The sequence below is a fragment of the Protomyctophum parallelum genome, assembly GCF_964188405.1.
Source record: "Protomyctophum parallelum genome assembly, chromosome: 20".
In the NCBI taxonomy this organism is placed as follows: domain Eukaryota; kingdom Metazoa; phylum Chordata; class Actinopteri; order Myctophiformes; family Myctophidae; genus Protomyctophum; species Protomyctophum parallelum.
In genome coordinates this window covers 32,775,084-32,798,494 of record NC_139718.1, presented here as the reverse complement: position 1 = coordinate 32,798,494, position 23,411 = coordinate 32,775,084, and the positions used below count along the sequence as shown (strand labels likewise).

Sequence of the window (23,411 nt, the reverse complement as noted above, 5' to 3'; positions counted from 1 at the left end):
ACTTGTTAAATTCACTTCAGTCTAGAAAGCAACCGAATAGCCTTACGAGAGGAGACAAGTTAAACAGGGGCTTTTTATATCCCTGTTTAAAGTGAGCTGTGGTTTGTCTAACAGGAGTTATGACAGCTTATTATGAAAGATGTTCTTATTCGGTGGATTCTGTGCTGGCTGTGGCAGAATGTTGTTCTACATTAAATAAAATGTAACACTGCTGAGCAGGTAGTTTTATGTGTGTAATGCAAACACTTAACAGTTTCTGGTTCACATATTGTGTTTGCAGGACGGCCAAGTCCCTGTTTTACTGTCTGGATTAAAGAATCCCCAAGACTAAAGTGTATACCATTAAAAGTATGTGTACAGTCACTATACTGCACCTGAGATGTTTTACTCAGACCAAGTTTAAAATAAGAATTGAATACATTAAATGTGAGTACAAGGCAACTGAAAAACTCATTTTTGGTAGTGTATACACTGACACGAAACAAGACAGGAACGCCCAAAAACGTCACAGCCGGTTTTTTAACAAGACAGGAACGCCCAAAAACATCACATCCGGTGTTTTACCCCGGGCAGAATTTTCTATGGCTGCCAATGCAACTTTTTCCAATCCTTAATCACATACGGCAAACACCTATGCCGATAATATCTAACTTGCGGAGGTAACGTGCCTTGTCCGCGGGCAACAGATCTTTCAACGTATGGCATTGCAAATACGTTAGATAATCGCTACTCTGCGCAATATTGTTTTGAAAATGCCGCAAATTGCATTGCAGTGAACGAGAGCAAATCACAAATCACAAATCTTACCCCGGGGGGTGGGTGGAGCCGCGGAGTCGCAGCTGACGCCCCTCCCTCCGCTCTGATGATGCGTTGTTATGTCAATGTATTGAGAGAGGATTTTGTCCAGCCAAGCAACCGCAACCAATGGCCGCGAAGACGGGCGGGACCACGGGCGGGATTTGACAAAGGGTCAGTTGCTCTTTATGTGCAGACATCTTGATGGAGTGAACATAATGGGGGCATGTCGGCACTCAGAATGCTAGTTACTGGCATTCACCATGCTGGGAAAATGCAAATGCTGCTTTTAAAGAGTTACATGAGCCTTGCTTTCAGTGCACTTTGTATTTCCCATGTACCGTGGCATTGACTTTATTTTGGCAGCGACCTGTACTTTCCTCATAATTACATAGTCACGTGCAACTGTGTAATTATGTAGTGTAGTGGTTAAGACGATTGCCTCTGGAACCACACACACTCCATGTGAAGGATTGAATCCTTCCACAGCATTTTCTCCTCGGCCTGTCCTACACTGTCTCGCTCTCAGCTTTCCTGCTGCCTGTCTCTCCTACACTGTCTCCCTCTCAGCTTTCCTGCGGTCTGTCTCTCCTTATTCCTCTCAGCTTTCCGACTGTCTCTCCTACACTGTCTCCCTCTCAGTTTCACTACTGTCCGTCTCTCCTACAATGTATCTCTCACCTTACCTACACTCTCAAGAAGGCAAACTTCTCCTACTTATTGGAAAACAGAATGGCAGTGATTAACAGAGGCATTGATTTATGTGGAGTCTTGTCATGCACCTTGGTTTCGATGTATACTTCGTTTCCATGATTTACTAAGGTGGTTTCATTTAGTTTGGCAGAAACATATAAACTCCCTTCATAATTACACCCTTATGTCAGTAAGCTGCTCTCCTGTCACCCTCCCTCTTCTCTCCCGCTGTCTCTGTTATTGGTATTGGAGGTATTGATGGCTGTGTGTGAGGTGTCATGTCAGTCACTACATTTATCCTGAGGTTGGCTGGTTTCTTTTTTACAACTCTGAGTGGGTGACTGGGAGTCATGGGAGGACGGGGTTGGGAAGGTGAAGTATGTTTTGATGGATGGAATGTGGGTTGGGGTGCATGTGTCTGTAATTGTTAAAAGGACCATACTATAACAGAAAGGTCATGGGTCTGAGCCCTTTATGTAACACAAATGTATTGCCATCAATGGTGGATGATGATGGGTGATTTTATGTCTTGAGTGGTTGACTGAAGAATCACACGGGGACAGGGTTAGGAGGTGATGTGAGTTTTGATGGATGGGAGAGGATGAGGAGGGCTTGTCTAATGGTTGGACAGTTCCGTAACGGAGAGGTTACAGGTACAAGCCCCACAACAAGCAATTTGGTGCGCATCAATGTCCGTATGTGCTGACGTGCTGACGTGTCCAATTTATGGCATTTATCATTCCAGCGTGACTTTGAACTTTGACGTACGCCACGCCAAAACTCACGTCTCGTCTTGAGCTGTCATACGCCCGTTTTCTGTTGTATAGACCAGCGGAGCAACATTGTCTGACAAGCTGACAGGCTGTCACAGGCATAAACAAATGTAAAATGTTTAGCTATAATAAAAATAAAAAATGATGTGAAAAATATTTATTTTGTAAAGGCATGTCATATGCAATTGGTAGGATATACTGTGTGTATGTATATATATATATATATATATATATATATATATATACAAGCAATAAAAAACAATGTTAGAAGTTAGTTAGATGTGTAACTCGCTTAAGCCATTTAAGCTTTAAAGGGACACTTCACCCTTTTTGCAAAAAAATATATGTTAATGACGTTTAGAAGCTTTAGAACACTTTCCTGGAGATCTTTATGTGTGTAATATGTGGTTTTAGATATTTTAGATTGTAGCAGTGAGCCTGTTGTCTCTGATGTCATGGACACTGGGCTCACTTCCTTCCTGGACTACATGTTGTCTCAGTAAGACAGCTCTCCCCCTATCCACAAGGAGGAGCAGTGCACCAAAGAATTATGGGAATTGTAGTCCAGGAAGGTAGTGAGACCAGTGTCCATGACATCAGAGACAACAGGCTCACTGCTACAATCTAAAATAACTAAAACCACATATTACACACATAAATACCCCCAGGAAAGTGATCTAAAGCTTCTAAACGTCATTAACATATATTTTTTTGCAAAAAGGGTGAAGTGTCCCTTTAAGGATTTAATTGGGAACGGCCCGTTGCCTGTGTTGGAATATTTTCATGACAGAGAGACATTGACAGGTGGAGAGTGAATTCTCCCTTGCGGTACTGTAGCCTACAGTAACAGAACAGTAGGCCTGTGTGCAGTTATGTCACTGTGCAACCTCCTCGACATGACGGGCAGCGAGGCGAGAGGTGTTTTGGAAACTCTTTTCTTATTGCCTTTCCATATGTTGTTTGGTCGTATTCTAGTTGTTCATGTCATAAAATCGGGGGGGTTTCAAGGAGTATTTAAGGGCGTGTTATTTACATGACGGTAGATTTCACCCGTGACATTCATCAAAGCTCCGATCAAATCTACGCCAGGATCATGACTTGATAAATGCCGTGCCGACGTGAACGTACGGCAACACGCTCGCTCAAATTAAAGGCAGAATTTATTACACTCCATTGATAAATGAGGGCTACAATGCAAATGAAAAGAGCTCCTCTAATTTATAGCACTACATCTCCTTATTAAACACAGTGGAAAATTGGAAATGCGACATACACACTCGCTCGACAAATGATGATGTCAGACTGCAGGGGGCAGGGCGCCTCCTGGAGACCAGGTTGCGGTTAATCGTCTTGCTCAAGGGCAGTTCGACCGGGATGGATGGATGGGCTCTTGAGCAACCAGGCCACGGTGTGGCACCTCCCCAGTGTGGTCAAACCGTCACCAACCAGGCCATGGCGTGGCACCTCCCCAGTGTGGTCAAACCGTCACCAAACCACACGTAAATGTGACAGAGATTTCCCAGAAGGCCTCTGACCGTAGATAGTCCCCAGACTCCCAGGGGGTGGGGAATGAGGCGATGTGAGGGTGACAGAATGAAAAGAGATGCCATTAACAGATTAGACTGAATCATGGACAGAGTGGTCTAGTTTTCCTCTTTTTTCGGTCTTTCCTTTAACGGGGTGACGTTAGGTTGAGTCATCTCAATAAATGGATGGATCGCCACCACCACAGACCCTGTGGTCTCCAGCGAAGAAACACGCCTTAGAACGTGGAACAGGGTACGTTTGCCCCGCCCAGCCTTCCATTTTGGTGGTTGATTGAAGATCACGAGGCTGATGTCATTGACGGGGAGGACGATTAGCAAAACCACTCATCTTCACTGTATATGCGTGTGGTTGCCTCTGTGAGACTGTGTGCATACAGTTTGTAGTTGCTCAGTGGCGTTTTGAAGCACCCGGAAGGACCGACATTGGAGTGCCTCACTGGCCCCTTGCTGTCTACACACGAATTCCCGTGACCAGTGCGTGACGTGCCCGCTTGTGTGTGCCGTGTATACACGTCTGTGCACACTCAACATTAGGGAGGGTCAGTGTGTCATGGAGCTGTATGCCGATGGCCCTTCTGTTGGCTTGTGTGGGTGCAACCAGTCAGCCAAGCTGGCACGCAGGGAGGCTGGCTGCGGTCGGGTTTTAGCCCTGGCTAATTGTGGTGGATCTGGGAGGGGCAGAGGTTCTTTTGGGACCCCCATCTTTGAAGTGTTAAGTGAACAGGGTACCTTGTCATTAAGGGGGGGGGGGGGTGTGTGCGTGTGTGTGTGTGTGTGTGTGTGTGTGTGTGTCATTTTGGACATTGTTAGTTTTGGACAGGGAATGGGAGGAAGTGAAGGGGGTTGGCGGCTCTGGGTAATTTCAGTGCTTGCCAAAAATAACTAATAATAATTTCCTGCCTTTAATTTTTTTGGAGGGGAATGAAGTTATTTTGGCGAACAACACTGCCATACGACAATGTATAAATTAGGCTTTAGGAAGAAAAACTAACTTAAGTGAAGAGCAGATAATTTAAAAGAGTGGGTGTGTTGGACAGAATGAAGTCTGAAATCAGAAAAAACCTACGTATGTATACTGAAAGTATGTGGTTTATACATGCACCCAACATAACAAAGTATGCGTGTAAACAACTCTAATAAAATGAAAAAGGGACATTGTGAGCCATACATTATCTCAAAGTAAACAAAACTGAAGAGCAGATGGTGTGGTAGACCGCTGTGAGATATTAGTAGAGATCAGTGAAAGTGAAACTATGGGTTGTGTGTCCTGTGTCGATTTGAAGTTGGAACATGGTTCAATCCCATCGCAGGTTAGGGGCTCAGTTCCTGCAGGTGCCAGTCATCCTGCAGTTGTATGCAGACTTATTACTCATGATAGTAAGTCAAGCTGGAGAAAGGCCTCAACCATATCACAAATGGTTGTATTCACCTGTACACCATGTACTGTAATTTTAAAGGTAAACTCTTAGACTCTTAGAGGGTATATGCATTTACATAACGCATCCTTTCGTATCCTAGTGCTTGTTTTGTTAAAAGTTTAGTGTTAGAGGTTGTATTGGCAGCGGAAAAGAAAACAGCAGTACATGGTATAACTTAGTCATACTTTCTTTCTTCACCCCGCTTCACCCCGTTAATCGCGTCGATAGGCTGTCGGAGCGATGGCGTTTTCATTTAGCCTGGCTGTCAAAGAGTGCCTGCTCCACAGCACTCGGCCGACCAGCACCGGAGAAGGGCGGCGCATGCGAGTGTGATTCCCGGCACCTCCAGATGACTTTGTCACACCCGCCTGGTCCACTGCCCAGCCCAGGTCTTCTGGGAGCACAGCCCTGTGCCATTAGAGGCCACATTGATTGAGGTTACAGTGCTTTTCAACGGAGCACAGTAGCACTTAGCTCAATCAATGACAGTGGTTTTTGCTCTGACCTTAACTGGGCTCACTATATGCATCCACTGCTCTCAGATTTCTAGTCGGTTCTTTGCAATGTTTTCTTTATCTTTTTTCCTTTTTTTCTTCTTTTAGAACTGACAAAATCAGGGGGAACGATGGCTCTTTCAAGGTGTGGAATCAATGTTGTGAAGCAGTGTAAAAAAGAGCTATTCATATTTTATGGCTGTTAGTATTCACGGCTGAAAATCCTACCTACGCTGTTTCTCCCATCGAGGAGCCTTTGTCCTAAAAAAACAAAAACAAAGCAAAAACACCTCCGTTCTTTATCAAACTCTGAACATGAACTGCAATTACTGGAGTAAATCCTCGCTGTAAGCGTTGTGGGGCGCGGGGAGCTCCTCTTGACGGATCGGTATACTCTGACAGCATCTCTGCTGATTCAGTTGTTGTATTTCAGTCATGGGCAATGTGATATCTGCCCACAGAGGAGTCGCTCAAGGTTGAAGAGGACTCAAACTTTTGCTCCATCAGCTTCTGTGAAAATACACTTTCAACCCTGTATGCGTACTGTGGATCCGAGTCCCCCAGGGGCCAATACTGTCTAATTGATGCCCCTGTACATGCACCACGTCTCTGTATGTCTACTCTGTACGTGTGTACATCTGTAATGCACCTAACTCGAGAACCGTTCACCCCACCGATTTCAAATTCAACACGCTCGTTGCACACCCCCACAGGGAGTGCAGTGCCTGGTGCCCTATATCTCCATATATGGAGCTGGCCTGTTCTGACGTCAGAACCTCATTGTGATGTCGGCACAATAATTGTGATATCTGCATAGACTCCATATTTGAGTATGCCTGACAAAGAACTCCATATATGGGCATAAAAGGGACACAGACATAATAACTGGGTGGGGCATTCATTTCCAACTTGCATCGTTCCAAGTAGGCCAGTGCCCAACGGGCACCGCTCTAGTCTATCTTATCTTCTATCTATACATGCACAAAGTCTCTGTGCGACGTACGTCTGTAATCCACATTACAAGAACTCAAGATCTGTTCACCCCACTGACTTCAAATTTAACACACGTGTTCCACACCACCACAGGGTGCCCGGTGTCGAGTCCGTCGGACACACCGTTGTCCAGAAGCAGCACAAAGCCTCCCTCCGGACCTGATCACCCCCTATATCTCCATATTTGGAGCTGGCCTGTTCTGACATCACAATAATTGTTCCGACATCACAATGATGTTCTGACATCTGCATGGACTCCATATTTGGGCATGCCTGACAAAGATAATAACTGGGTTGGGCATCCATTTCCAACTTGCATTGTTCCAAGTAGACCAGTGCCCAACGGTCACCGCTCTAGTGTTTTAAAGCCCACATGTCTTCAGTAAGGTTTAGGCTTATCAATAACAATTACACCCATAAAGACGAGCAGATGATATAATTATCCCCTACATTTTATTTCCTCAACAGTCGATTGTTTCAGGACGAGATAAAAGTTTAAAGTCATTTTTTACTCCACCACTCATGCTGTCACTGCAGCTCCTCGCACAGATTCTGCCATAACAATGTCTTTAGTGTCGAGGCGCACTTGTGCAAGGCACTCGCTGTCCAACAATGGAAGTATAATCAGAATGTACATAACATCTATACACGCCCCTCATTAAATATGGCGTTTCATTTATAATTGATTGTATTTTTTGTATTCACACCTGTCACACATTAGTTCATTCTGCTCATTTACCCTCTTAACTCGGGACAGCTGGAGGGGCGCGGGTCGCGGCTCCAACGGGAGAGAGGAGAGGAAGGGATGGTGGAGAATGAGATGATGGAAGAGCAGGAGGAAATGCGTGGGCCATGTTTACAGCTCCCCAGGGGGGTGGGGTGGGGGGTACAGTGGTGCTTGATGGACAGATGGCTGGATAGGACCTAACCCCTCCCAGGAGACAGGAGAGTGAATGAGTGATTAGAGAGGACAGGGGAGCAGACAGACAGACAGACAGGCGATGACCAGTGAGGTGAGACGGGTGACATAATCTAATGTTTATTTTAAAGGCGTCCCTCTCTCCGTGGACATACGGTTGTATGTTTACTGCCAGTACACTGTGTGTGTGTGTGTGTGTGTGTGTGTGTGTGTGTGTGTGTGTGTGTGTGTGTGTGTGTGTGTGTGTGTGTGTGTGTGTGTGTGTGTGTGTGTGTGTGTGTGTGTGTGTGTGTGTGTGTGTGTGTGTGTGTGTGTGTGTGTGTGTGTGTGTGTGTGTGTGTGTGTGTGTGTGTGTGTGTGTGTGTACTGTACGTACATGAGCATGCAAACTCTAGTCGATGATTATCACTGTGGCAGAAGCAGCAACGGTAGCGGTGCCTGGCTTTTTCCCTGGGGGGGTTGTGTGTGAGAAGAGAATTGAAAAGTGTGTGTGTGCGTGCGTGTGTTTTTGCATCATAATGCTGAACCTGCGGTAGCTGCAGTGTCTGTGTCTCCTGGACAATATAGTTGCTGCCGGATCCCTCCAGTCGGAGCAGACAGCGGTGTTTGTGTGCGTGTCTCAGACATCCAGACATCGCTGCTGTGTTCCCAGTCTGCCGGCAGCTGTCAGCGCAGTGGGCTTTGATTGGAGCTGATGGGAGTCTTCTGGCCTGAGGAGAGGGAAGACGTTTTTCTCCCCAGAACCCCCAGCCTGACTGGAGATGACGGCTACCGTTTACTGGCCGGGCCTTCTAGCCGTTATGTCACTCACACAACCACCTTATCCCCCTCCTCGTATGCTTTTTACATTAGCGTGTTATCCCTCAGCTCTCCTTTACCCAGATTTACTTACAGTGAGCATGTAATCGTTAGCAGTTCACTCGCCATGTATAGATAACTCAGAGACTGATCCATTTCTTTACATTTATATACTCTAGAGTTACAAATGGATGAATTAAAGCTGCTATAAGCAATAATATGTCAAAATGTAATGACCTTTTCTTTTGTTTTTGGTATTCAGACAGCCAGCAATGAGTAAAACGCTCCCAAAAAAATGTAGTCTCTGACTCTGTGACACATCTAGGGGCCACAATCTGCCTTCGAGGTCATGATGGTGAAGCAGAAGGCGGCGAGAAGGGGAATTAAGTGTGACATTGGTCACAACTCGGGTTCAAACCCATGATGTCACCAGCATATCAGTGCTTCATTCCCTGAGATAAACCTTTCCCTTTCTCGGGTAATGCTTCCTATTATCTCGTAATTGTTGCACCGCATTACATCCGACCATTAGTGTGTCATAGATCAGAGATGTACCAATTTTTTCCTACGATGATTTAATTTAGAAGAGGGCAGCGGAGGCGCTGAGCCTGGGCTCCGAGATGCGGTATAGGCAGTCTGAATTTCACGAGACATTGTTTTCTTACCGGACATCAGACTTTCCCAGCGCCCTTGGATCAATTCAAATCTCATTTTCCTCGCAGCTTTCGGTCAAGTTGACCTTCCTACACAGCAGCACGCCGCAGGAGCCATGCACGGCCCGGGTGTCTGGCACAGGACGGAATCACTTGTAACCCGATCACCGTCTCGGCCATGGCATTGCCAGGAGGAGGATAATAATTCTCAGAACCCACATAGAAAAACGGAAAACACTTGACAAAGACCCGAGATTGAACCATTAGTCTAAGAATGAAAACATTAACTAACTTACTAACTTAAGCACTGTATACTTGGTCCTACGGCAAATAGCCGATCTACAAGCTTGTAGATCTGCTACTTTCACCCTTTTTGACAACTTTCGCCTGTAATGACATCCCAAAAATAGGGAGACCAGGTTGAAAATTGGTTAAATGTGCTGGATTTTACCCATACGTGCATTGTTGCCCATCTAGCTCACTGTCTTTATGTTGACGTGCATCTAATTATCCCTTGAACAAAATTCTCTAAACCACAAAGGCTTGAATGAATGCTTCGGAAAGCCGATCCTACTCAGGTCAGCATTCCTGAATGGTGATTTGGCTGGTGCTGTTTAGAAGCGCTCCCATAGAATGTTTGATACTGTTTTCATGTAAATGGACAGTGGTTTGGTGCGTGAGATGCGCAGTCCCAGTTCATTACCATGGTAAAAGGCAACATTTGGCCCGGCATTCCTGTGGCACTTGTGTCTAACATTCCCAGTGTTTGAGTCTCATGCGCTGTCCACACATTAAACAAAGCTCATTTCCACGGCAACATTGTCCAAATTCTTTGGTAGCCATCTTGGGCGTACCACAAGGGGATTACCACGATGAACCAGGAAGGGTTGTAGCTCTGTTCTTTGAAGTTGTGCATGGTATGCACTTCTATCTTCTGAATACATGGTAATATGAGCCGCTTATGGTAGAAATCCAGATCATCGAGAGAAGATGATTTATTTTTGGGCTCCTGTGATGTGTCATTTAGTCATTCGTGACTGGAATATGTGCCCAGATTATGGAATATACTGCCTATCAGTTAGTGGCCAGTATTTAATATCGTGATTAAACTAACTTTATTCAACAACGAGCCATTACTATAGACTAAAAGTTGGAAAATAACTTTTAAACACTTATTGTGCCCAGGACGTGTCCACTTACTTACTTACGCCTATAGCCCAAACTTTGGCCACGAACAAGAGCTCTCCAGACATCCCGGTCCTGGGCCTGTTGCCCCCGCGACCCAACTACGGATAAGCGGTTGAAGATGGATGGATGGATGGATGGATGGATAAAACCTGGTCGCTGAAATCAAGTTTTTGACAGCAACGCCTTGCTCTTCCGTCCGGCTCTGTTTTGCGTACGCGTGCAGCCGTTCACTTCCTTGTCTGATGATGTTTTTATTTAGTTATTTCAATTTTTTCAAGTTCTATAGTAATGGCTCGTTCATACCAAACAACGTTATTATTACTTGGCTTATCATGTAGTTATTCCATTTCTAATTCTAATTTAAGGTAAAAGCGATTATTGCAGATCTGTGTTCACTTGCCAAGCTCCAACCATGTATGAAAAGTGCTTCACAGACTTCAAAGCTTTGCAACTTTTTTGTGTACTGTACCTCAACAGTGAGTGTATTGCTCCATTGCACCAACAGTGTCTCTCTGTGAATAACAGCCAATCCACAAGCTCAAAACATCACAACGCATGCATTGTTGAGCTTGTAGATCGGCTATTTTCAGCGAGCGACACCGTCATATGCCAAAGTATAAACCAGGCTCATAAATGAAACTCCACTGTCTGTGCCTCCATGCAAGCCGCACTCCCTCCCACTGCCCCCCCCCCCCCCCCCCAGCCACCCCCTCCTCTCCAACTCCCTCGCTCTGTGGAGGAGGAGGCCCGTGAAAGGAGCAGGTGGTTGTGTGGGAGTGCACGGTGTCTGGGCTCCTCCAAGGTCATGGAGGTCAGGTTTTAATGGTGTGGCCCAGGCCGCCCGTGTCAGCGAGAATCTCACACTCTATTTATTGCGCCTCGTCTGGGGTGCTGGGCCCTGCAGGGCAGAGCTGGGGTCTCGTCTGGGGCGCTGGGCCCTGCAGGGCAGAGCTGGCACACTCACCGTAACACTGCACTGACTGGGTGTATTTTTAACCGGTTGGCACCAACGGGGTAGGGTGATACGTTTAATGGTTAAGCGGACGTATACGGATTTTGAGACGACCCTAACCAATGATGTGTCGGGGCGATATGACTCAAATGTAATCTGACATCATGAGGAATAAATCAGTGTGGCCTTTGATCAGACCGTAACACCAGCAAACATCAGACGTCTTTATGTTTATGGCGTGTGTGTGTGTGTGTGTGTGTGTGTGTGTGTGTGTGTGTGTGTGTGTGTGTGTGTGTCATCATCGACATCGATGGACTGCCATAAGCAATTAAGTGTGTGTGTAAATCGAAAAGATTCTCCATGCACAATAACAAGTTGTCTATAATACAGCTGCAACATTCTTGTTGGGGGGGCAGGCGGTGTAACCTTTCACATGAACACACATTGGAAACAAAACACATCGAAACCTAATACGCTATTATGTTAAAACTTTGTGTGTTCATACCAGAACACTTTAAAACCCAGAACAGCTCCCAGTGTGTGATATGTAGGATGATCCTGGATCAGGCTAATGGAGAAACCTTTTGATGTGAGGATGATGGCTGATCCTCCGCAGACACTTTGAAGATCACACACATGCAGGTGTGTGTGTGTGTGTGTGTGTGTGAGACAGAGGAGGGAGAAGGCTGACGTTTGTCTTTCATTTATCCTTTCCTTCTTGCCTAGACAGTGCGCTCTCTCTCTCTCCCCCTCCCCCAGTGCAGTGAAATTAAATGCCGCTCAGGATTAAAGACATCACTGAACTTCTGCGACCCCCCCCCCCATCTCTATCTCTCTCTCTCTCTCTCTCCCATTCCTTCTCTTCTACGAAGAATCGAGAGGGATTTCATTATTGTCACTAACTCATACAGGTTCAAGCAGCAAAATGCTGGTAGAGAGCCTCCACAGTACAGACACATCATCATCTTCTACCACTCTGACCACATCACAAGCGCACGCACGCGCGCACACACACTCACACTCACACAGAGCAGCCCACAGCCTCCTGGGACCATGTGTGTGTGGGAGGGAGAGGTGGAGGGAGAACGTGCACATCTAGAAGGTTAGGCCACCTCCTCTCCCTCCTCCCTCCCCCATTAACCCTTCCCTTCCCCTGTTCTGTACCGAAGGTAGAGCCAGGTTGAGAGGAGGAGAGAGTGCATTTTGCTCTCACACTAGCAGGGGTTCCCTGTTAGGTGAGCCTCAGTGATCATTGTGCACACATTGTGATCCGGCATGTTGCTCTGCAGCTGATGTAGGTGTAGGTACCTCACCAGGTAGATGTGGGCGTCTCAAGCTATAGTTTCAGGGCATGTCAGTTGCAGACTCTTTGTGTAGATGTGTCTGAGTGCTGCTTCTACTGGGGCTGCACAGTATATCTTAAATGGATTTTACAACATTTAGATTGTGCCACATTCTCAGGTCTACAAATCGAGGAAATGTTTAATTCTGTTTGTTTTTTATTCCAATGATTTATTCAGTGGAAAATGTTTTATACTGAGACAAGGCGGTATCATCAAGAAGACGACAAGACGTGTGCTTGGAGCTCACAGGCAGTTAAAGGCTTTTTATATTTATTGCAGGTGCAGGTTTAGGTTTGTATTATTACATCTTCATCAGAGGGACTCTGATAAAGATGTAATAATCAAAACTTTAGTCTGCACCTGCAATAAAATGCTTTGAACTGCCTGTGTGCCTCAGTGCATCTTGTTGCCTTATTGCTATACGCCATGCTCATGAGACGCATGCACCTTCGCCTGTCTATTCTAGCCGAGGTGCGGAGATAAAACCCTACCGAGGTTCCATCCATGGCACTTTCCCCTCCCTGTAATTTTGTAAACCTGTAAACCTTTTTGGAAAATATGTATTAAAAGCTGTGTTATCTACTTTTTGGGGGTGACTTTCATCCTACCTTTCATCTTCAAGTCCTCCTGCTTCACAGCCCTGCTCTGCCCCTTTCACCTCCTTCGTCTCTGTAATGAGGTTCTGATGGGTTGGTAGATGTTCAGATTGTGGGCGTACATATATGATTGCTGCTGTACTGTCATCATGCCGTCGTGAAGTTGTCTCCCTGTCTCACGTATGGATGCCTTAAGGGCCTTGCAAACGTGAAGCGAGGAACGCAGGCGTTGTTGCCTGGATCAACACAGGTCTCCTCCAGGTCTGTTGAAGAGGGGCGCGACAACGCAAGCGTAAAACAATAAGCTAAACTGAATCCAGGTCTGGTGAGTCGCGGGCGTGTGCGCATAACGAGCACGCGCGCAACTAATTCACGGGGCTGCGCTCACGTAAATTTACTTGTGTTGTCGCACCGCGACTTCTCTGAGCAAAAACGCAGGTCTCATTGAAAATGAACTATAGGCACGTTTTATCGCTCCCCGTTTGCAAGGCCCAAATTCCATGCTAGAAGGCTTTGTTACCTTTATTTGTACTTGTTACGTCCCCACCAAAGAGGTCCAGGTGTTATTTTGTGCAAAAGCGCATTGGCTATTTCCCCTAATGAATTGAATTGAATTGGGCATTGGGGTGTTGTGCTAATTTGCTTATTTCCATCGCTCAAAAATCACGTAACGACTACAAATAAAGGTAAGAAAGCCTTCTAGCATGAAAGAAAGGAAAGGTACTATGTTTACCCAGGGTAACTGGACTAAGCTCAAGAACTTGTTTACAGCCAGGCCCTGCTCATAGAACATTTCATGGTAGAGGTTCAATGCCTTGTCCAAGGGCACTTCAGCGGTGGTAATTTTAACGTGCCGGTCCGGGGATACGAACTAGCGACCTTCCGATATCAAGACCACTCCGATATATCACCGTTTCTTAACGCTGTCTCTGTCTCTCAAAGATGTGCCACTGCATCTCTTAAAGTTGTCTCACAGTGTCTTATAGATGTGTCACATCATCTATTAGATGTCTCACTGTGTGTCTTCACGATGGACAGACATTGTCCAGAACAGGCAGTGCTTTGTGAATAGAGGAGATTTTCCTAAGTCTCTCTTTTCTTATCTCTCCTTCTACACTTGCCCACCTCCACCCACTCTTCTCTACTTCTCTGCCATTCCGTCAGAGGTTTTTAAACGTCAGTTCTTCCTTCAGCCTTTTTGTCTTTCTTATCCTCTCTTTTTCATCTTCTTATGTTGTCCCCATGCATCTCTTCCTCACCCCTTCTTACACACCTTTCTCTCCCTCCCAAACCAAGGAACAAATCAACTTTCATGTTGGAGGTAATGTTTCATTTTCTTCAGACGGAGACAGGAGGTATTATCCATAGCACGATTAGCACGTCCTCCATCCTGTAGATTTAAACCTTTTTGGGGGAAAATGGATGTATTAAAACCTTTATCTATTTTCTGCATCCACCTTTCATCTTCCAACCCTCCATTACAGCCCTGCTCTGCCCCTTTCACTTCCTTCCTCTCTGTAATGAGGTTCTGATGGGTTGAAGATGTTCCGATTGTGGCTGTATCAGACTGCTGCTGTACTTTGTCTGTCTTAAGGATGTCTGACTGAGTGTCTCTCCATCGCCACTAGGGGGCGCAAAAAAGGCCATGAGCGCCAGTTTCTATACATTTTTTTATTTAATTTATTTTTATTAAAAAAATAAATATATATATATATATATACACGTGTTAAAAAGGCGATAAAGACGTCGTTGGCGCTGCGGGAGTATCAAAAAAAGCAGTTAATTAAGTCCTTGGCAGACATTGAGTTAAAGATGTATTTGAAAGAATGTCTCAACAGTAACCATTTATGAGCTTACATTTTATAGTTCCAATTGTGTCTGCTCATTTTCTGTGTCATCACTTCCAATTTCACTTGTTTGTTTAATGTATTTTCTGTTTAAGAGCTGGAGGGACAGGGAGGCCTGTGTCACTGAACAAACACACTATATTTGAGTACTATCAGAATGTAAAGTAATTTAACACTTATTTTAATAATCTCTCAAGAACAGATTCCGAGCTATGCTACTGAAACAAACAGCAGAGGGTGCTGTTTTTTGCCTATGGGTTCCCAGATTGATTTGAACAAATATCACTTACCCTGTGTCTCTTAAAGATGTCTGGCTCTTACATATGGCTCACTGTGTCTCTTAAAGATGTCTGGCTCTTACATATGGCTCACTGTCTCGTAAAGATGTCTGGCTCTTACATATGGCTCACTGTGTCTCTTAAAGATGTCTGGCTCTTACATATGGCTCACTGTGTCTCTTAAATATGTCTGGCTCTTACATATGGCTCACTGTGTCTCTTAAAGATTTCTAAGATCTCTCACTGTGTCTCTTAAAGATGTCTGGCTCTTACATATGGCTCACTGTGTCTCTTAAAGATGTCTGGCTCTTACATATGGCTCACTGTGTCTCTTAAAGATGTCTGGCTCTTACATATGGCTCACTGTGTCTCTTAAAGATTTCTAAGATCTCTCACTGTGTCTCTTAAAGATGTCTGGCTCTTACATATGGCTCACTGTCTCTTAAAGATGTCTGGCTCTTACATATGGCTCACTGTGTCTCTTAAAGATGTCTGGCTCTTACATATGGCTCACTGTGTCTCTTAAAGATTTCTAAGATGTCTCACTGTCTCTCTTAAAGATGTCTCACTGTGTCTTAACTCTTTTTAATGCCAGCATTGTTTTCAGTCCCTCCCCTTCCGCCAGATGACCTTTATTTTGAAGACCCCAAAATTCACCCCAAAATTATCAGGAAGCAAAAAGCTGCGGAAAAGCTAATCCGAAGTGTTAATATTGTAACCGCGATTTGGAAATGAGCCGCTAACATCATGTTTTTTATTAAACACTTCAACATGAGAGAGGATTCAGAGAAAAGTGCGTTTTTAAGATCGCGGTCATCACAGGAGTCTATGGCCGTAGCTAGCTTGGTCCAGGCACCAGGCCTGTTTACCGCTAGCTATAGCAACCCCGAGCTGATGATGATAATGATGATTGTAATGATATGATTTCGGAGACTTTTCTGAATTCATTGAAATACCCACAGATGGGTAAAGTTCCAATCTACGAGAAATCTTGTCTTTGGCATGTCTCAGTGTCTCTCAATTATGTCTCACAGCTAGTGGATGTCTGAAGGACCCTGTCCAGTGCTTTGGGAAACAGGAAGAGGGTTTCCTACATCTTTTATCTCTCCTTCTATCCTTCCTCCGCACCTCCACTCACTTTTCTCTACTTCTGTCCCCTTCCATCCCTTTTCTCTAGTGTCTAATACATTTTACAGTTCTTCCTTGACCTTTTTTGTCTTTCATATCCTGTTTTTCATCTTCTGTAGCCAGTTGCCAACCTCCATCTCTTCCTCCTAGCATCATATGCTGCCTTCTCTCTCTGCCTGTTCTATCCCTCCACTACTTTTCCCTTCATACCCACCCACCCCCAACCTTTGTTCTCTCAATCTGTGACTCCAACCTTTTCTCCCTTCCTCCTTCCTTCTCTCCCTTCTTTATCAGTTCAGGAATCTAGTTCCAGGGGGTTTCCATAAAAAGAAGAGGAGTTTCCTTTGTCCTGGGGAATCCTGGGGGAGGTTGTATTGATATGCAAGGCATGCTGGGATATGTGTTGTGAGAATCTGCCAAAAGACCTGAGGCTACGGTAAAAGCCAGGTCACCGCTCCTGGCCTGGAGTCATGGTTGTTACCAGAATACACAGAAGTTGGTAGAGAACAATATTTATTTATTTTTAGCTTGTTTTTATGCATTTGTCTTCTGAATCTCAAAGAATGCAGTATATTGAGCGACCAGTACTCCATGGTTTTCATTCTCTTTGTTGAGGAAACAGGAAATCTGAAAGTGGTCCAAAGTAAAAGTAACATAGGAGAGAAGGTCCAGGGGGGTTTGAACCCAGGCCAGCAAGGGTGCATGTTTATCCTGAACACAAACGGCACCACTTTAATTTGTCATTTTGACTACAGTGGAGAGAGATATGATACAGGCAACAATCCAAATTCAAACCCAGGTCTCTGTTTTTCGAGGTTCCATTTATGAACTGGGGAGCAAAAGACCATGTCTGAGCTGAAAGCCTCTTAACATCTACACCTTGAAATTCTGAGCTTTCCCCACGCGAAGTAACTCCCTACATTTCCACAGTAACGTACAGTATATCAGAGAAGCTTCTGAATAACCTGTTCATTCTCTCTCTCTCTCTCTCTCTCTCTCTCTCTCTCTCTCTCTCTCTCTCTCTCTCTCTCTCTGGGGGTTAGAGTAGAGCTCTATTATCAGTGCACTTGTCTCCCAACCCCTCTCTCTCTCTCTCTCCCAGGCTGTCTGTGCTCCTGAGCTCTCCCAGGGCTTGTCTCTCTCTTATCTTCTGCCACACACTTCACACACATGGGAAGTTCTTAGAGGGGCTGGCCCTGCAGATAGCTGCCCTGACCCGTCTTTTCACTCTGAAGTTGTTTTTTAGTTTTTTTCATGGGGGGGGTACAATCTCCTAAAAGGAACGGGAATGGCTGACTAGATTGCAGTGTTTTCATGGGTCATTGAGGGCGATCCTTCAGTGAGAAAGTAGTAAGGTTTGAAATGTACCCTGTGTGTGTGTGTGTGTGTGTGTGTGTGTGTGGGGGGGGGGGGGACTGCATTTTGGCACAGTTATACCGAACCAATAACACACAATACAAACACAACAGGTCTTACACCTGCATTAGGCTACCTACTTCATTACACTTACATGATTGATTGTAACACGTCTTACTCCTATTTATACCATATTTACAGGGAAATGGAATGCTTCATCCATATACCAGATATAATCTATAATAAGCCCATGGTTTGTACTAAGAGACACAAACCTGAATTTGATCAGTTTTGTATTTGAGGCATACACGAGAAACAGATTATCATTCAAGCATTTGTCAATGTGCAAAATAATAGTAACTCAACAACCTCCATCTTCAAATATTTTCCTCAACCTGCTCTGGATACCCAGACACATGTAAAGCTATAGTGATATGCCTAAGTGGTGGACTGACTGTGGCAGCAGTCGCACCTGTTCCTCAATTAAGCAGTAAACCTGCATGTGTGGCATGTTCTTTCATGGTGCTCCTTTTGGGAGAGATCCTCTGAATGCCTCAAAGCCAGAAATGCCTCAGTAAAATCTTCCCGTGTTGCAGCTCCTTTAAGACACTCCGTTCTCTAGTTGTTTGATTGTCTGCCTGATGTCAGAATTCAATTCATGCTTTGTCTCCTTGAGAATGAGTAATCAACAGACATGGAATGTTTTTGAGTGAAAGCTGTTGAGGTTTGATTTAATTTTCACTTTAGTCCCCCCCCACTCTCCTAGGGGACGAACATGCACACACATACACACACATGCGCGCGCACACACTTACTTTCAAATGTAATCAGCGTCCTTGCTGCTGCTATTTATCCTTTGTGCTTCCACAATTGAATACTGTTATATTATGCACACACTCCTGTACTTCTCCTTTGTGAGGCCAGATGTCCTCTCAGGCAGAAGAAATGATGAGGATATTTGGTGACATGTGGTATTATAGCTAGCGACACAGCTACTATAGCACACAGCTGCAGAAACATGAGCACCGTCCTACAGGGTTCAAAATATGGGGAGCTCAGCTCCTCTGCAACAGACCGAAAACCTTTCATTTTGAGAAATTTAGGGGGAGCTCTAGAACAGTGGTTTTCAACCAGTGGTCCGGGGCGGGGACCACCAGTGGTCCTTGAGGAGGTTCTAGGTGGTCCCCAGCTAATTGATGGAGAGTTGGTAGCCAAATGAACCCTTACATCTGTAGATCTTTAACTCTTGAGAGCGTAAAATGAAACGAAATGGACCCATAAGCTCTCAAGAGTTAAATTATTGTTAAACATGTATTACTTAATTTACAAAAAGTCTACATGGTAGATAATGCAGAAGAATTGTTACTTTGATCAATGTTTGCCTGTTATCTTTCCTATGGTATCACATCAATATGGCATGGAATTGTGAACGATAACGAAACATGTTGTTTAGTTTTGGGTCTGAGGGTAAATCTCATCAATTATTGGTTGCTGAATAAATAATGGGCCTTAATATGAAAAAGGTTGAAAACCACTCCTCTACAATATTGAAATGCTGCTGCCACTGAGTTGTTCTGTCTGTATCAATGTATGCGTTCCTACTGTATACATTTAGCTTCCTGAAATAAATAATAGGCTAATAATAGAGCACTTGTCAACATGCATGCCTGTGTATGCGTGCAAACTAAAGACATTTTAATAAGCACATTGTTGTCTATTGGCGCTAAGGCCATCCATGCGTGTACACACGTTTTGCACCGTACGTACATTTGTTATCTTTCGAGTGAACGTCTTCTGGTGCTCGAGGCTGTGAGCTTGTTCATCATTTTCATGGTAGCAACTCGCATGCCATTTGTATTGTTTCTCGGCAGAGATTGATTTAAAAACAAAACAAATCATTGCAACAGTGCCAATTTTTTTGTCTCTTTGTTGTCCCAGGTTAAACATTATCTGTTTGAATTGAAATGTATTGATTTTTGCACTTAAGACAGGTTCATGTACTTTATGCAGGTGCATATATACAGCACTCGTGAAAAACTCTATTCTAAAACCCATTTTCAATAGCGTGTTGATAAATATAATGGATTCCTTTTCAGGTGACCCAATTGTCACACATTACATAATTATAAAGACATTTAACTGTCCTAATTTTATTAAATTGCGAATAACGCAAAACCTATTTTCTAGGCCATTCACTGCCAATAGAAACGATGGCTCCCTCAAATCATCAGTCAGAGAGTACCAGTGGACTAAAGTCCTCTCTGTACAGGTGGAAGCATGTCTGGGATGACTACTAGGCCTGTGGTGTGTTCCCCAGAAGCGTTGTTGTCTAATGTTAAGCTTCAGACCAAAGAAGATTCACAACTATTTGATACCGTTTTCAGCCCAATTTGGTGATTTGAATGACAAAAATGACTATCTGCAAGCACACAATGCAGTGCATCCACGATGCGCTATGCAATATCCAGTTAAGGGTCCTGGATATTGGAAGGTTGAGAGCCACTTGTTGCGACTGTAGGTCGCAGTTTACTATGAAAACCTGCATCTCGTGTCCGTCATGCCTCGTGACACGCTCCATATATGGCCAGTACAGAATTAATTCCATATGTTGATCTGACCTCATGAAACCCTTAGATCTCCATATATGGAGCTGACCTGTTCTGACATTCCATATGTTGATCTGACCTCATCAAACCCTGTACACTCAAGACACGCTCCATATATGGCGCGTGTCATGGACACGCTAAAAATCAGAAAACGTGTCCAGTGTGTATGGACCATAACTGGTGTTTAGGGCTAGAATTAGTCTTAGATTAACATAACTCTAAAAAAAATTCAAAATCACAGTAAAGGGTCCTCATAAGTGTATACAGACCTGTGTGTGAGTGTCTTTTATCAGCTCTCAATTCACATTCAGTCCATTCAAAACACTGGGACGAAAAGGCGATAAAGAAGAGGAAAACTGAAGTGATTATCAGGCCGTCACGTTTGCAGTCTCGCAGAAAAACATGCAAATTATTCAGTGTCACGTCTGTGAAAATGCAGCACACCGCAATCTGGGAAGCATTTCGTAATTGGAAAAAGAGGGGTGTGTTTTAAGGTAGATCGTCTTAAATGCCAGTTAAGCCTATTAGCATCTTATCAGGAGACGCTGTGTGTTTACTGATGAACCACACTGTGAAATGTTCCACAACACTTAGAACTTCCAGGCAAATAATTGCTTCTCCAGAGGACGGTGAAAAGGGGTGTGTGACCAGGAGGTTAGCGCTTTGAATACCTTCTCCAGAGGACGGTGAAAAGGGGTCTGTGACCAGGAGGTTAGCGCTTTGAATACCTTCTCCAGAGCACAGTGAAAAGGGGTGTGTGACCAGGAGGTTAGCGCTTTGAATCCCTGGACTAGTCTGGCTGAGCAAATCATGGTGGGGAAAATGATTGAAGAATAAAACTACAGCAGAGACCACACTGAATAAAAATAGATGAATGAATGAATGAATGGGAATAAGAGCAATAATTAATAAGGAATGTAATCGGCAGCCACACAGAGAAAACTACTGGGCAGTTAACAATAGAAGCATGTAGTTTTACTGGCCTAAGCAGTTCGCAGTGGCAACAGTAAAACACTGTAGTTGTACTGGGCAGCTTCCAGTGGCAACAGTAAAACACTGTAGTTGTACAGGGCAGCTTCCAGTGACAACAGTAAAACACTGTAGTTGTACTGGGCAGCTTCCAGTGACAACAGTAAAACACTGTAGTTGTACTTGGCAGCTTCCAGTGACAACAGTAAAACACTGTAGTTGTACTGGGCAGATTCCAGTGACAACAGTAAAACACTGTAGTTGTACAGGGCAGCTTCCAGTGACGATAGTAAAACACTGTAGTTGCAGTGGGTAGCTTCCAGTGGCAAAAGTAAGCCACAGTGTGGTTGGACTACTGGGCAGCTCTCAGGGGCCAAAAGTGATATACTGTGGTTGTACTTGGCATTTCCCAGTGGCCAACAGAAGGAGATAGTAGCTGCTCCCATGTGTGGGGGAAGCGGTAAAGTGTGAAGCAGGGTGTGGCTGTAAAAATGCATCCATGCTCAGTTAATATCCCCTGACTTGCCATGGTACCAAGAAAAGGGATTTAGGGCTAGACGCTTCCTCCGTTCCCCTCCCTCTCTGGGGACATTGCTGTTGGCAGGAACAAATGCATTAGCCAGCAGTTTGTGACGATGTCCGTGTCTCTGTAACAGATGGTGATGCTGACGACGGCGAACTGGACCTGAATGGAATCGACGACGATGAGATTGAGTGTGTATGTATCAGGTGGATGTCCGCCGCTGTTAGTTTGACACTGGCACTTGGGTTTTTGTGACTGCACTTGAAGTTCCCTCAATAATTAAAATCTCTTGGAATTCACACTGAAATAAAGATATTTTTGGTTGTGTCCAACGACTTCTCATGTCTCTCTCCTCCTCTCTGCAGTATCTTCTCGATGATGGTGAGGTTAAAATTAAAACTGCACTCTGGATGGCTCAGAACTCGGATTACCTGAAAGAGCAGAAAGGTACAGTACAGTAATGGATTGGAAAATGATTAAGAATCTAATTACGTGTCTGAGTATACCATGTGGCCTCCACACTGTGCATGCATGTGCATCAGATTCAACACACAATCAATTTGAATGGCCAATTAAGGTACACACAGAGAATTCTGACTTCTAAATAAATATGTTATCTGTACAACACGCTCTCGTGTTCTGCACATAGTTTATCTATATCACCATACGTTGGTAGCACAATAACGTTTCCTGTCTTGTCGCTGAACATTTCCTGTTTTCACCTTTAGAAAAGGAAGCAAGGATAGCAAAGGAGAAGGAGCTCGGCATCTACAAAGAAAGGAAGGTAAACATGTTTTTCAGTCATGATGTAATAATAATCATGATTTACTGGAAATGTTAAGTCAGGTAATTTATCAGCTTTATTCCCAATGTGTACTAATAACAAACCTTACTTAAGAGGTGCTCAGGTGGCACGGGGGTAAAGTTCCTGCCCACCAGCTGAAGGTTTCTCTCCTCTACTCTCCTACACTAGCTATACCTTTATGATTTCTCACCGTCTGTCTCAATCAAGAACAAATACTGAAGCCAGTTCCTTTCTCAACAGTAACAGCTGTCTGCCTGAGAGCCGGCCAGATTCTTAAAGCTAGACTCTGCAGACAGACAGACAAATCATAGACAAAACGCACACAGACAACTGCACAGACAGTCTCACAGACAGGATGGGTCACACAGAGGGATGGGTAGACAAAGACAAAATCATACGCAGACAGGCAAATCTATCCCCTCATGGATAGACATACAGACAGTCAGGCAGATTATCACACAGGCAGACAGACAGACAGACGACTAAGCCCATGTGTCAACAACGCGTGTTCCAACGCCCGTTTTCTCATTTTTCAGTCCAGGTTTTGGCACGTGAGGATCCTTTGTTAGCTCCAACATCTGTTCAGACGTTTGGACTCAACAGATTCACAACGAGGCAGCGTCTGTCTGACACGCGACCCAAACAGCCATACTGCAGCTAAATCCTTAGCGTTAGTTAATACTTAGTGTAAAAATCTATTTCCTACTTGGGCGGGAGTTTGGGAATTCCGGAAGTGG

The 23,411-nt window shown here is 44.5% G+C and overlaps 1 protein-coding gene across 2 annotated transcripts in view; it reads left to right on the top strand.

Moving 5' to 3' along the window:
• brf1a (BRF1 general transcription factor IIIB subunit a) overlaps positions 1 to 23,411 on the top strand; it is a 112,441-nt gene that overhangs the window by 52,940 nt on the left and 36,090 nt on the right. For both annotated transcript variants that reach the window (XM_083791334.1, XM_083791335.1), the window contains exons 13-15: positions 22,003 to 22,064; positions 22,235 to 22,316; positions 22,598 to 22,653. In XM_083791334.1, coding sequence (XP_083647460.1) covers positions 22,003 to 22,064; positions 22,235 to 22,316; positions 22,598 to 22,653 — 200 coding nt within the window. The remainder of the gene's footprint in view (positions 1 to 22,002; positions 22,065 to 22,234; positions 22,317 to 22,597; positions 22,654 to 23,411) is intronic.